General features: G+C 37.0%; 2 protein-coding genes across 5 annotated transcripts; both read left to right on the forward strand.

Moving 5' to 3' along the window:
* Positions 1–1,382: 1,382 nt before the first annotated feature.
* cln6a (CLN6 transmembrane ER protein a) lies at positions 1,383–11,997 on the forward strand. 4 transcript variants are annotated; one of them, XM_044191341.1, is made up of 8 exons: positions 1,383–1,640; positions 4,088–4,208; positions 4,342–4,440; positions 5,600–5,788; positions 7,378–7,433; positions 9,145–9,267; positions 10,397–10,682; positions 11,930–11,997. In XM_044191341.1, exons 1-7 carry the CDS (start codon positions 1,588–1,590, stop codon positions 10,665–10,667), a joined length of 912 nt encoding a protein of 303 aa, XP_044047276.1. In that variant the 5' UTR covers positions 1,383–1,587; the 3' UTR covers positions 10,668–10,682; positions 11,930–11,997. The 4 variants fall into 4 exon arrangements, with proteins under 4 accessions (XP_044047276.1, XP_044047284.1, XP_044047294.1 ...); XM_044191349.1 differs by lacking the exon at positions 11,930–11,997 and adding an exon at positions 11,893–11,910; XM_044191359.1 differs by lacking the exon at positions 11,930–11,997 and adding an exon at positions 11,805–11,822.
* On the forward strand, positions 11,937–15,294 carry calml4a (calmodulin-like 4a). Its single transcript, XM_044191371.1, has 5 exons — positions 11,937–12,000; positions 12,116–12,146; positions 12,497–12,637; positions 13,302–13,490; positions 14,828–15,294. Exons 1-5 carry the CDS (start codon positions 11,998–12,000, stop codon positions 14,923–14,925), a joined length of 462 nt encoding a protein of 153 aa, XP_044047306.1. The 5' UTR covers positions 11,937–11,997; the 3' UTR covers positions 14,926–15,294.
* Positions 15,295–15,444: the final 150 nt, after the last annotated feature.

Here is a 15,444-nt window from a genome sequence, read left to right on the forward strand (position 1 = left end):
TTTTATGGACCTTTCTTCAATAATGGCTTTTGGTCTTTAACATCTGCAAAAATTACAAAGACCAGCTTTTGGGCATCTGGTAGCTCCTCAGAGACCACAGATCCTTTCATATGGTTCATTTAAACTGAAATGCATACAACAGATGGTTGAATCATCATTGATAGCATTCCCCACAACATGAAGCACAGTGGACTAATTGGACTAATTGCATCCTCTAATTACAAGACTGTAAATAAAAAAGTATTACTTCGGGTTGCATATACTAGGATTACTTCTTTGGGATTTTTTACCTTTCCTAAATAATGCATTCTTAGGAAAGCTTAGCAAATGCTGTACTAAAAAGAAGTAGATAAATTAAAATGTTGTGACCAAAGGTTAGCAGACAAATACATTATCATTGAAAATGTTGAGGATAACACAATAAAGTTAAAGGATAACTTATTTCCATTGTGGTCCTCTTTTCAGAAAGACAAAGATAGCAATACAAGTCACAGATGACTAAGGTACTATATGGAGCTGTAAACCACTGGAATAATAATAGAGTTTCAATGTTTAATTAAACTTAATTAATAAATTGAGACAGTTTGGAAACTGCTCCACTCACACAGGTGTTTTCACTTATTTTGCCTGATCAGACCTCTTCTCAGGTCAGTATGGGCGTGCACACTGTTTTATTGACACCTCCCTCTGGTACATTATTGGTACATTAACTTGAGCCACTGCGGGGGTGTGTGGATGTTGAGCAGACCTAAAGTGACATAAATAAACAAAAGTGCTCTGATGCTAACAAGGCTATTTTGCTAACAGGAATCTTTTGTTTATTTAAATCGCCCATATTGTTAGGGATATAAATATTAAAACTTTTGCTAGGGTGGGGGGCATGAACTTTTTTCAGCTTCTGAAGGGGGGCATGACAGAAACAATTTGAGAACCACTTGGTTAAAGTAAGGGGAAACACAAATCGATGGGGAAACTTTGACTTTGACACAACCAGGCCTGTAAAGCAGAGGACAATTGTGAGATAACATGAAAACACGCATTTTCATTTTCATCAATTCATCATCTAAAAACCTTTTAAATTGATGAATTATTACTACAGAATAAAAATTATTGATTGGCAAACTGATCTTTTTATATTTTACTTTCAGTTTTTAAATAAATCGGTTTAAAAACGCTTTTTTAAATGTATCAATTTATGAATTGATTATAATTAAGCACTGAAAAATTATATAATTATTCCAGCACATTATACCAAATAACTTTGGCCAAGTAGAAAATGTTTTTTATTTATGTCTTTTTGTAATTTGGGTTGAAGTTGGTAAATTTGCCTACAAATCTGAACTCAGGGTTAAGTGTGCCCTCTTCCGCGCCTGACTCCTCTGCTGCAATGTGATTGGTGGATTAGGCGGAAGGGCGGGAACAAGGCGGCAACAAGGCGGCAACAAGGCGGCAACTAGGAAGTGAAGATGAGTTTTGACAGAAAGATGTGTACTGTAGTTTAATCCCGTTAACTTTCCATCGATTGGACCACGGAACGGTCAGGGAGTACCGTTAGCTAGACCAACGATAGCTAGCACGGAACCAAAAATGGAGACTGCACGAAAACGTCGAGGCACCGATTTACACACAACACAAACTAGGTTTGCAACGTTACACTTAACATTAGGCTAAAGTTATTGTTACCTTTTTTAGCCACTGCTTTGTGGTCAGTGAAGGAAAGCAGACTCGGTTCAGAAACTACAGAAATAGTGGGATATTAAGAAATGAACTTCTTTGTAACCCCTTGTTACCCATTACTGTTCAGTATCCGCTCTGCTGCTTGTTCGCTTGCATGTGTCCAGAAACGAATATTGGAGGCGGCGCGACTGCAAACAAAGTCAACTGTTGCGCGCAAATGAAGGCGAACAGGCGCGAATTAAGGTGTAAAAGGCTCAAATTGAACGTGTCTCAACTTAGCTATAGGTTGATGTTAACGTATTTGTTGTCAGGTCTTGTAGCTGTTTGTGGTTAATAAACAGGGACTGACTGCAGAAACACTCCAGCGGTTGCATGTGACCGGTATAAATAGATGCTGTTATGGTTACTTTTCTCTTGTTTGCAGTCAGTGCTTGGCCTTTTCGCTGCTGGTCCTACTATCACTTGATTGAACCAGCAATGCTAGTGCAGGATGACTGGGGGCTCAGTACTCAGTAATGTTGAATTTCACTATATTTTATTATTTTGCCAGTTAACTCTGTTTGACGGTGAGTTGTGGGTCCATGGAAGCTGTAGTGTAAATAGCTGCGCTCCCTTCCTGGTTTGGAAACTAATGATCACTGCTTGTAGGTGCACAGATATGCAGCAAGCTAAACACACCTCCAATTAAGGTTAAGAACAGCAGCTGGCCTTTGAGATTTTAACTGGAAGCAATTGTGAAACTGCGAAAATAGTATTGGACAACAAATTGAATGATGTTGGTTACAAATCAGAAAAAGGTGAGACACACCTAAACAAGAGTTAGACCAAATAAGGTACTTCTACTAAATCACATATCAAAAATCACCAAACAGCTATAATAAAAAGAATACCTTCAGATTATGCCTTAAAAGGGCACCTGGGGAACAGATAAAAGATGCTTGCACAGTACACAGTACAATACACACAGATCTGACAAAATGGTGGACGTAATAGTGTCAGTTAAACTGTAACTGGTATGGAATTCTGCCAGTAATGGTTGCTACTAGCAACAGAATGTTCAACTGAAACCAACTGCTGGTGGCAGAATTTGTTCTGAAAGTTCTTGCACTTGAGTTTTGCAAAAAAAAAAAAAAAAAGTGCGGCTTGTGTTATGGCCCTGGCTCTAAGACCATAGCAAATAAGGGAAGCACATGCAAAGGATTAACTAAAATAAATGATTTTTATGGGTCAGGAACAGGAACCCTGGCTGTAAACTAAATTTTAACTAATAAAGATTGCCACCTTAGCACTTGCTCACATATTTTCCTCCACCTTGTGGCCTCACATCTTATCTCAGCAACTGGTACCTTGAAGTGATTTAAGAGAGAGAGAGAGAGAGAGAGAGATGCAAAAAAAAAAAAAAAAAAAAAAAGACAAATTATGGAACAACAATCACTGGCATGGGGCTCTGGACAATGCATCAGAAACTATATTGTTCTTTCCTTCAATATGACATATGTTCAATAAGTTAGACTGGAGAAATAAGGACCACCTAACAAGCATCTGATTTGGACACATTTCATGACCCATGTTTTTGGCCTTAATTGCTGTCTGGATATTTGAATGACAAGAGAGAGCGTTTCAGGCAGACATGGAGGTTGACAGCTCTATTAGTAGTCCATATCTCTTTTGCTGATGTTGACAAGCAACCTATGTTCCTTTTACGTGACCTGACAGGCAGGGCTGGAGGACCCACAGTGCATTCAGCTGCACTCAGCCTTTTGTTGTCCAGGTACACATGCTGAATCATAGTGATTGTTCAGTGTGCAATAGGAAATTACACAGCTGCACACAATGCACACTAAGTTGAATATCTCATCAAATCCACAGCTGATGATGCAAACATCATCTGACTGTGATTTCATAGAGTGCAGGAAGAAGAAAAAAATACAATTGTTATAATGGCAAACATACAGTGATTTAAGCATTAACTTAAAAGTGTATAATGGTATTTATATGCTATATTGTGCAATTTCCCTCTTCCCCTCTTTTACATATTTACCATAATCTGCTAAAATATATGAACACTCTGTCTATAGTGCAAGTATTTACAGAATTTTTTTGAATTTTCATTAGATATGTACATGCCATCTTTGCATACACATGAGTCATGACTATTGCTAAGCAAAGTGCTTTGTTACCTTTTATATGAAGGATGTGGCCTAACATTTAAAGTAGTAATAAAGTAGGTAAGTAAAAAGAAGCATGGGCAACCATGTGTTTTATTGCAGTAGTAAACACCATAGTATCCCTTACTTTATTGCAGTATTCCCAACATGTCTATTAAATGCTCAACCTCTGTGCTGCCCTTTGATTTTGTAATGTTGCTTTATTACAATGACTTACAGTCACTGTAAATGTGTGTTGACAGCACTCCTGGTGGATTGAAGGAAAATGTGCCACAGAAGAAAATGAAGCACTTCCACTTTGACCTGTGGTTCTGTCTGACTCTGCAGAACTGGATACTGGACTTTGGAAGGCCTATTGTCATGGTAAGGAGGCTCAATGCACGTTTCACTTAATCCATACCGCATGCAGTTTTAAATAGTGCAAAAAAAAAAGATGGATGGTTACATCCCATTTCTTGGAGCAGTGAACATATTTTCTTGGTATCATATGTATTAGATCATCCTTCCTCTGGAGTGGTTTCCCCTGAACAAGCCCAGTGCTGGAGACTATTTCCACATGGCCTACAATGTCATAACACCATTCCTAATGCTCAAGGTAAGTCCTAACACAACAAAGTGCTTTGGTGATTGTGAGAGAATATTTAACACATACGTTCCTAATGAAATAGCTTTTACATTTTAAAAGCAGGCCCACCATGGTAACCACAAGAACAAAAAATGTAAATAGCCCACCTACTAGCTAATCAACAGAAAGGTATAATTTACCCCAACACGGACAAAATTGCTGCCAGTGACAAAGAGCACAAAAACATTTTTTTCAGTAGGATCAAAATGCTCTCCATGATATTTATATGAACCTGATAGGATTCCTGACAAATCTCAGTAATCCATGTCCTTCTCAGTCCCATTCTAGACCACTTCACATGTTGTAAATTCTGACCGTGATTATGATTACATTGAAGATTGTGATTGATGTCCATCTAGCCTAGCATTTTTAGGATTTGATCATTGTTTTATTCTCTACTATTCATATAAATTATAAAATATAAATTCATATAATTCTGTTGTAGTTTTGTTTTGCTGAATATTACTTCCTGATTCTATAATTAACAAATTTTTCCTTGAGTCTCAACAGTTGTAGCTGATGTGCAAACCCAGTGAGCTGGTTGATTACCAGCTTTATGAGACCTTTAATCCAGCGTGTTAATGTTAGACTTAGTGAAGCCTATGGGCACTGTAACTTTAAGCTGCCTTACAGGTGATACATGCTCCTTTTGGTTTGCCTCAGTTCACATTCGATATCAACATTGCTTCAGTAAAAATGTTGTGCATTGTTTTCCTATTGATTTTTCTAAAGCTAAATTGACACTTGACACAAAGTAGTAAGGTAGCCCAAAGTGACATGCATAACTGCTTTTCAAGGCACATTGGTTAGGTTCTTGCACACAACCACATAGACCTGGGGATTGATTCCTGAAAGTCTGCAGTCTGCCACATCACAGCATAGCATAATGAAATGGGCAGAAAACAGGGTGAAATATCTGAAATAAAGCAGGTTACCTGCCTTTCTTAGGGGATGTGTGTTATTAAACCAAAAACAAGCTACTTGATATGTATTTGCAGTAGTAGTAGTTTGCACTAATTGCTAAAGATGTAACCAAAATAATTAAAAAGTAGTAATGGATTATGTCTTACATATTTCTTAGATACAGTTGATATCATATACAGAATATGTGTGTTGATGCTCCATTCAGCTGATTGAGCGCAGTCCCAGGGTGCTGCCTCGCTCAGCGGTCTACCTCTGCTTCATCACTTTTGTCATGGGAGCCAGCATCCACCTGGTGGGAGACTCCATCAACCACCGGCTCATCCTGAGCGGCTACCAGCTTCATCTGTCAGTCAGAGAGAACCCCATCATTAAAGACCTCCAACCTGCCTCACTGGTAAGTATCTATTTTGTTTAAGTAGAGCAGGATACAGTTTTATTCCATGATGGGCATACTGGGAATACTGGAATACCCTGAGAAAATTGTTAACATTTTGTCGGATTTCCTTTTTAATACTTTTTCTGTTCAGTGACTTTCAGTGACTTTAAAAAAAAAAAGAGCTTTTCTTGTCTGCCTATGACATGAACTGACAACACACCACAAACATGTCTTATTTGTTTGATCTAGCAGAATTTATCCCGCTGTGTAGGAGTGTAGCTTATTTTTCTCTCTGCTCTCGCATCTTGCCTTTTGTCATCTTGATTTCCGAAATGAACGCGGAGCATCACACTTTTGACAATGATGTGGTTGTCAACAAGATATTATAGGTTGATGTATGGCATATCTGGGGCAGGATAGAAGGAGTCAAGACTATTAAAGTATATAGATTAACTAATGTATGTTTGTTTCATGTTAAGATTCTAAGCACTGGCTTGATTTGACCCCAAGCTCTGAAAGTTGATGTCTTCTTGTATCTCTGTACTGTTTCCTGGGCAGTGGAGCAACCATTAGTGACCCATGCACAAAAGCAGAAATCAGATTAAGGCCAGAAATGATAAAACGTGTATTGCAATAACCTGATTAGTTTAAAACCAACATTCACATGTAGTTTTAAATCTGATCCCCTCTACTCTTTGGATCAATTGTCATATTTTAAGTGTATTAAAAGTGAATGTTATATAAGAAACCAATTTATGGACCTGGTGCTGAAACTGGAAGAGATTTGTTTTGTTTTTGTTCAGAGCATTTTGACTGACAGCTCAGCTAGAGTACAGGTGATGGTGAGAGAGTACACAGTTTTTTGTTGTTGTTTTTTACTGTGTACATGTGTCTGAATTTTATCCTGCAGTGAAAACTGACTTATTTAGACTTATTTTTAGTTTAGGTCAGTTTTTGTTTTTTGATACAAGCATGCACAGCTACAAGAAATAATCTTTTCATCCCACCACACTAAAGATGCTTTCTTTATAGTTATGACAATATTGTACCAGATCAAGAAATCAGGTTTCTCTAGCAGATATCATGCTATGTATCATCTGGGTTTCTCTTAACCCAAAAGAGATTTTTCAGAAATCAGGTCACTGCAGAAAGCTGACAAAAGTCAAGTTATTGCCATCTGTATATAATGTCCATAGTACCACTTAAAGTTGACTCTAATCTAATCTCATTAAAGTGGATGTAAACCCACATACACCATCACAACAGATGAATAGGGTCTATTACGTAGCATATGACTCACATCTTTTTCATACTCAAACCATTCTGGTCCCCCTCGTGCCCTGTATTGAAGCATCTGCATTTGTTCTGTTTTTCCTCTAATTTGCCACCTGTCTGTAGATGTTGCTACTTAATTGCCATAATAAAGTGTAATTGGTACTAGAACAGTAGGTGGCACTGTTGCATAAGGCAGAGTGGAGGACCACAGTGCTTCCCTATCAATACAGAATAGCATATATATGCCATTATTGTGCCATTAAACATACCTATTAATGTTTTAATTAGTTTCAATATTTCAATATTTCAGCCTTTTTGTCCTTTCTTCACAGATTGACTCCTTTGAGCTGCTGTATTATTATGATGAGCAGCTGGGACACTTAATGTGGTATGTGTTTGTGATTTATTTGTGTTGTGCAGTGCTGGGAAATGACTGAATTGTAGCAGAATACAGGATCGAATGCTTTGCTATGAAACTAAGTTTGTTTACCTCTTTCTGTTTAAATCTGAATGATTAATCTGATTGTAATCAATGTTGTGTCTTTTGAAAACACACTGATGCAAGAAACCAATTAAAGGGCAAAAGTGTAGATTCAGAGATTTTTAACACAGTGGAGACCATAAGAACTGCATCCAGTTATCAGTGTGCTGGAATCTATAGCTATTTTCCACATGTAAATACGATCTGATATTAGGATGAGCGGACTGAGACACATGTGTGCTGACTGGAAAATGAATCTTACAACGTGCGTGAAAAGAGGGACAGAATTATACAACTGGGTTTATTTTGAAAAAAATGATGTGAAGAATTTGGTGGAATGGGGTTTCATTATAAGCAGGAAGAGGAAGATGTATATTTCTCCCCCCCTTTCCTTTCACTTGTATAGGCCTTCAGTTTAATGACAGTTAAGCGGCTCAATTGGCTGAGAACGCTGCAGAATTATGTTTTCACTCTGGCATTGACAGAATTTCAGTTTGCATGGGATGATACTGCTGTGTTGTGTGTGGGGATCTTGATGGGTGTGGTTTGAATATTGTACCTCTGGACAGAACACACAGACTGAGATGGCATAACAAACTGGCATAAAATCCAGGAACAAGATACACTATACAGTGTTTAGATGATACAGTGCATTGGGACCTTTGTTGCATGTCATATGCCTGTTTCTCCCTTTGTTTCCTGTCTGTCTCAACTATCAACTGTTCAATAAAGTAAAAAAATACCCCAAAAATAACCTTTTTAAAAACAGTGTATTAAAATTACACATTTTACAAAGGCATTTTATGCCTGCCTTTACTGGGTAGTGACAGTATAGCAATGACAGAAAATGAGTGGAGAGAGAGATGGGGAATGACATGCAACAAAGGTCCCCAGTCAAATGTGAACCAGGGATGTTGATAATTCAGTTCATTTCAATTTAATATATATAGCGCCAATTCATAACAGAAGTTATCTCATTGCACTTTTCATATAGAGCAGGTTTAGACCATACTGTTTATAATATTATTTAAAGAGACCCACCAATTCTCACCATGAGCATGCACTTGGTGATGGAGGCAAGGAAAAACTGCCCTTTAACAGGCAGAAACTTCGAGCAGAACCTATAGGCTCAAGTTGGGTGGCCATCTAAGGAGGTAAATTGATAAGGATCCCTTAAATTAGTTTTTCTTTTTAAAATGTGAGACAGGTACTGACATTTTACAGTTGAAAAATAATTGAAATTGTCAGTGCTCTCTGGTGGACACACTACATAAAACAAACACTATATAATACTGTTTCTAAACTGCCTTTAACATGTCTTTGGCATTATCGGTGATAAGCTAATATCGGCCAATGATCAGACTCCTTCTAAAGGATACTGGTATAAAAGCAGCAATACTGTATGCTGAACTGTAAGTATGAGTCACCATTCATTAAACCTTACATTGGTTTACTGATGACAAGGCTTTTTAAAGATTTTTGTTGAATGAGAGTTTTAATTTAACTACTTGTGTGGAATTATGCAGATAAAAGATATGCTGTATCTTTTAGCTAAATAGTGCATCATCATTTAAGTGGGATCGGTCCACTGTACAGTTTCTGCCTCGTTTTATCCTAGGTATATTCCTTTCTTCATCATTCTGTTCATCTACTTCACCGGCTGCTTCACCAAGGCCAAAGAACAGAAAAAGATTCCTGTCTCTGGTTGGCTGTTGCTGGGACCCAGCGCCCTCTACTATTGGTAAGTCACCTTCTCACGTCTCTGGAAACCTTCTGTGTGTTCTCAATGAAGTGTTTTGTTAAAGAAGAAAAAAAACGTTTATAGACAGTGCATCAACCTTTGTAGTAGCCTGAATGATGTGAAACTGTAAGGGAACAGTGAACTCTGATGATGGTCTTTAGTAAATCCACATTTTAGAGATGCCTTCCCTGTCCATAACATAAGAAGTGCTTTGTACTCTCTGTGATGATTTCAACTTAGTTTTGTAATGCAAAGATAGAAAATGGAGGTCAGTGTGATAAAGAAAAGAGTGAATGATGGATATCTTTGGCATGAAAAAGTACAAAAACTATGACATATGTATGCAGTATAAACAGATAATGTAAAGAATACAGTGAGATAAAGTGAATTTAAAGGATTAACAGGGTAATTACATTGGCATTGACTCTGATTAGCTAACGAACGTTTCCACCCAATCTTTCTGCAGTCCAAGCCAACTAGTTTTGGGTAATTTTTACAAGTAAACTTTAGATTGTCCAACCTGTTTATAAAATGAATTGCTGTCTGGCTTACAAAAGAGCCACCCCCAACCCCCTCCAAAAAAAAAAAGTGTACAACAGCATTTTTTAGACAAAACATTTCCTTCTTTTGTCAGATGATTGACAGTAAACAGAGTGTAATGTTCACAACAACTTAGGGTCGGTCGCTTACATAACAACAAAAATGAAAGTTTGACAAAACCAATTTAAATCACTGTGTTTACTGGCTGGAACAATTTTAATGTTTTTGGAAATTGTATTTTATATTTAATGAAATGAATAGCACCATATGGTTTCTTTTGTAGGGATGAAAACAAACTCTGTTATTTCCATCTTCACTTTGTGCAGAAATTCAAATTGAGGAGAGCAGCATCCATGGCTGACACAAACCTAAAAAAATATGCTTTTTGGAAAAGCAATGACTTTATTTGCAATTTAACTTCTAATGTAATAAATTAAGTTAACATTTTCATTGTAAAACAGATCTCTAAAGTTTCCCGTAACTTTATAAAGCAGTATTGTGTGGTTATTTCAAAGGTTTCTGTTTAAATGTGTCATTAATTGACTCATTCATTCATGATATCTCTTGCTTTTTCTTTTGTTTCTTCAAGGTACTTGGTCACTGAGGGACAGATCACTGAACTTTTCCTCCTCACCTTCCTTGCCATGGTTGCTGTAGTGATACATCAACAGCGTAAAGGCCTCAGCCTAGACAGCAATGGCCTGTTCCTGTTCTGTAGTTTCAGTGTTACTGTGCTCCTGGTGGCACTGTGGGTGGTCTATCTGTGGAACGACCCTGTGCTACGCAACAAGTACCCCGGACTCATTTATGTGCCAGAACCCTGGTCCTACTACATGTTACATATCAAGAAGAACCACTGAATTACATCTGTCCAGGTCTGTATACCTCTGCGTTTGAAGAAAAAATATCTCTGCATATGCATATCTTTTTGTTCTTCAGCAGATTTCCTGTGACAGAGTTAGTGGCTGCACTCGGGCACCGATGACGTCACGCTCGATGAAGTTTGTTGATGTTCACCAAGCTCACTGTTAAACACAAGGTTCCACTGGCTTCAGCCATATATTCAGAAGGGGATCTGTCTCCTCTGTCCTCTGTCTATTTCTATATTGAGAAACACCGACTTGAACAGGTTGGAATTGTGATGTTTTGCGAAATGTTGCCCTGTTTTTCTGACTTTGCACATGCGCTCAGATCTCTCAAAACAGCTTGGATCTTATGACATGAGATCTGAGACTATGATAGATATGATGCATTAGGCCAGCACTGTCTATCATGTGCATATGACATACAACAGGTTAGCAGGAACTGAGCTATGTGTTTCAAATAGCTCAGTTGCATGTTTTGTAATCATTACCTACTTACTAAACTAAACTTACTAAATGGAGGACTGTTTCAAAGCTTTTTTTTTTTTTAAGAATAAATTCTCTCAGGTATTTAAAGGGACAGCATACTGTTCTTATTGCATTATTTCTGACACGATGTGTGTAAGTAATGTACAATATTAGTGTTCACAATGGAGTCTATTGTACAGATTTTACATTATTCAAAAGGAATTCAAGGAAACACGAGCAGACGACTTTTAAGATACAAAGGAAAGCTCATTTTTTATAAAAGCAGAATTTAACTGATCATTTGTTACTTTGCTGATTGTTTTCACATGTTGAATGGACGTCTGCCTTTAGAGTTATTGTTCTTACTGTAATATTGTGATTGTTACTGTTTTGTACAGTATTATTTGTTTGCTTAAGATCGCTTTGTTGCTTGTAAAATACAGTTTACTTACTGGTTAGATTTTACGTATGTTCATCTTAATTAAAATGTTGAAATTGACCTACTACGTGCTGGTTATTACTCACATTTGTCTCTTAACTTGTTTTATTTGACACTGAATGTGCTTGAAATCAACTCTCTTTATAAAGAGACTATAACTGTTTTATTCGTGAGTTAGTTAAAATGATTTAAAATCTTTAAATCCCTTTAATTATATGACACTGAAGTCATACAGGGATTGACTGGTAATAACTGGAGGGGTGGAAAGGGAAAGGACAATGCAGCACTGTGGATCTAGTATCTGCGTTTCCACAGCAACACATATTAAATTACGGTGGTGGACTTTAAACAGAGGTGGAAGGACAGGTGACGTGGGCTACAGAAAACTCCTTCCTGGAAAGAAACAAAGCAACTGCAAAAATGGTAAGAGCAAGAAATTCTTTCCATTAAGCCATTATCTATTATTTTTTATGTATTTTCTAAAGCAATTTTTGTGTACTTACCTGCCAAGTGATGCAATGCCATTGTCACCTTGCAGGCAAAATTCTTCACACCAATTCAAATCAATGGTAAGAGTATTTCACAGCACTGCATGTTGTTTTCCATCTACTACTATTATTTATTAATGTTTAAAATGCAAATGTTGCCAGTCTGTATTGTTCATATGTACTGTACATTTATCTTTTAATATCCAATACATGGTGAAAAAGAAATAAAGACATTTTAAAGAAGTTATGGAACACTCAGGATCAAAGTCTGACTTTGTTCAGTGTTATTAGTTCCTGTGAAATAATGTATTTCTAAGTCAACCTGCTATTGTATGATGGATAAAGTACACTGAACATGTCCCTTACTAAATAATAAAATGTAATAAACTATGCTGATGTAATCCAATATACCTTTTTTATTTCCCTGGCAGAATTCAAGGAGTGCTTCTCCTTGTATGACAAGAAGCAAAAGGGCAAGATTGATGCCAAAGACCTGATCACAGTCATGCGCTGCCTGGGGACAAGCCCCACGTTCGGTGAAATCGAAAGACATCTACAAGTTCACAAAATCGGTAAAGTCAAACATACAGTAAAATTAAATTTGTTTGCGGGCCAGTCGAGGTTGAGAAAACTTCTGTTCAGTGTGACAGTGGTTAAAGAAGTCAAAACAGGCTTTACACTAAAACTTTGAAGTCTTTGAGTAACACCCTTTCGTGGTTTTATACACATTACTGTTCCGTACAGGCCAAGAGGTAGGAACTCTTTATGCAGGAGTGGAGGTGGGGTTTGTTTGTTTAGTTGTCTACGAGTATGGTTATTTTGGGTGGTGCTTATAGAGAACTCTAAGTGTTTTTGTTTTATGTACAGCAATTATTTTCATTAGATATTATTAGGTTATTGTAAATAACAATAATAATTATTGTATCTTGAGTTCAATGCTTTTAAAAGGCAAAAAATGTGGCATATAAACGCTGTAGAAACCTGTTGCTTCCCTTGTTAAAGAAAATTCAAGTAGGTTTTATTTATACAGCTCAAAATCACAAATTTGTCTCAGAGGGCTTTACAATGTGTACAGCATACAGTATTACTTTTCTAACTGACAGTTCCAATATCTCTACCCCCAAGTAGCCATTACAGTCAATTTTACTGTCAAAACTTGTCAACTCATGCAAAAAAATTTCTTGTATATTTAACAACATGGCACGGACCTAATTTTTGTGCTACATTCATGTTTAGAAAAGACAGGTGAGCTGGAGTTCTCTACGTTTCTGACAATGATGCACAGACAGATGCAACAGGAAGACCCCAAGACAGAAATCCTGGAGGCCTTGAGGATGACAGACAAACAGAAGAAAGGATACATCCAGGCATCTGAGCTCCGCGCCAAGCTCACCATGTTAGGAGAGAAACTCACAGACAAAGAAGGTGAAATATATATATATATTTTAATAACAACCTCAAGCTGAAAATCTGCAGAATGTCTTAACTGTTTCTCACCTGTGACAGAAATCGAGCAGCAAAAAGAGAAGCTGCTGTGTTGATACTGGGCTACAGCAAAAACTCGTACTGAAGTGATGATAGTAGAGTCAAAGCATCAAAAACGGATTGTCCAACGTTTTTGAAGTAGAGAGTTTGATGGAAAGACTCCTGCAGGGACGCTGATATCCAGTTAAATGATTTTGCTGCCATTTGTTTTTCAAAGCCTGAGCTCAGTCATTCATACAGTTACTGGTCTCAAAACATAAAGATGTAATTCTAAGTACCAACAGTGCTGTGCACATAAAGCAGTTTATATATGAATGAAGCTCAACTGCTTCCCAGTGGGGAGACTTCCATCAAGATGTTGGATTCCCGAACTATTGAAGGAGATATGACGGCACTGTACTAAAAGAGCAGACAATAATAAGTGCTTTGAAGCGCCTGAATAGCAATTCTCACTGTTGCTGCTGTAATACACCAGTTTGAGTATTCAGGAGATTTTTGTTTGTTGGCTTGACTTTAAAAAGAACAACTAACTGAGATGCCAAAGCTCTAGTACAGCAGTGATGAATGGCAATCGAAATTAATTAAAAGGAGATGGGAAATAGATATCATTCTTGTGTCACTGTAAGGGAAGCTTAAACTGATCCATCAGTATGATAAATATGCTGTTGTTTATGTAAAACCAATCAGTGGTGGACGAAGTTTTCATACCTTTTACTTGAGTAGCAATAGAACAATGTAAAAATACTAATACATTTTAAGTAAAAGTCCTGCATTCAAAGTTTAAAATAAAAAGTAAAAGTACAAAATTAGGAACAACAAAATGTACTTAAAAGTACTAATAAAGCAGAAACATGGCCCCTGTGAGTACATTATTATGTGTTATATTCTTCAATTATGATGCATTAATAAATATATATATGTCTATATATATATATTTTTTTTTTTATCTATAACAGTGCATCATACTAAATAAGTAAAATGATTATATATATTTATTTCATTTTTAAAATCTTAATCCCCAAAGTAAACAGTAAATGTAGCTCTCAGATAAATGTAGGGGAGTAAAAAGAACACTCAGCACAGAGGTTATGGTTGTTGCCAGCGCTACACTGTGAAGGAGTTGTTGTCAGACAGTAAAAACTCCCACAGGCAAAGACCAGTAGGGACTCTCTAGCCTCGGAGTTCTGAATAATCGTGGGAGGCGAATGAGTTTTCAGGCAGCGCTCTTTCTAGACAAGTTCACTCATAAAGCTGTTTTCTCTGTCTTCTTCATCTAGTGGATGAGCTCTTCAGAGAGGCAAATGTCAAATCAAACGGGACTATCAACTACGAAGCGTTCACCCAGATGGTGACGCTGCCACCTGTCGATTACTGATTTTTCAACGGAAAAACTTTACTGAATTGACTTTACATACACTGAAAATATGAATATGACTGAACACATTGTGAAGCACTGCTGTTATACTGTATTGTAACTAACACTATATCATATGGTTTGGCATGTTTTTCTTTGATGGGATCAAATTTTAAAATCATTAAATTCTCAGTACACCTTTTTGTCAAGCCTGACCCTCCACCCAAACAAATCACTTTGAATTTAATGTCCAGTTTGATATTTTCTGTATGTACTTCTGCATGCTTGTGAGCGATATAAATTAAACCTTTGGTTTCATGAAATAGTTTCTCTTCATGTGGCACTGTCAGCTTTCCACACATCAGTATTAAATTGCATTCTCTTCCTAAACTTGGAGCTGTGGAGTTTGAATGAACATATCTCTTTCTACTGGAATTTTCTATTTCAAGCAACTGTATTTACAGCTTTCTTTCTCTGTTTGACGGTTTCAGCTGCTGTCATCTCATGCATATTTGTCAGGCATTTGACATTTGTGAACAT

This window comes from Siniperca chuatsi, linkage group LG1, assembly GCF_020085105.1.
Source record: "Siniperca chuatsi isolate FFG_IHB_CAS linkage group LG1, ASM2008510v1, whole genome shotgun sequence".
NCBI classification, from domain to species: domain Eukaryota; kingdom Metazoa; phylum Chordata; class Actinopteri; order Centrarchiformes; family Sinipercidae; genus Siniperca; species Siniperca chuatsi.

What these genes read in the sequence shown, in the direction of transcription:
- calml4a (XM_044191371.1), top strand. An exon ending in CACACCAATTCAAATCAATG is followed by an intron (nt 12,147 to 12,496) that starts GTAAGAGTATTT and finishes TTTCCCTGGCAG; the next exon opens with AATTCAAGGAGTGCTTCTCC. An exon ending in GAAACTCACAGACAAAGAAG is followed by an intron (nt 13,491 to 14,827) that starts GTGAAATATATA and finishes TTCTTCATCTAG; the next exon opens with TGGATGAGCTCTTCAGAGAG.
- cln6a (XM_044191341.1), top strand. Translation starts at nt 1,588, where the DNA reads ATGGAGACTGCACGAAAACGTCGAGGCACCGATTTACACACAACACAA. An exon ending in ACCTCCAACCTGCCTCACTG is followed by an intron (nt 5,789 to 7,377) that starts GTAAGTATCTAT and finishes CTTTCTTCACAG; the next exon opens with ATTGACTCCTTTGAGCTGCT. An exon ending in CAGCTGGGACACTTAATGTG is followed by an intron (nt 7,434 to 9,144) that starts GTATGTGTTTGT and finishes GTTTTATCCTAG; the next exon opens with GTATATTCCTTTCTTCATCA.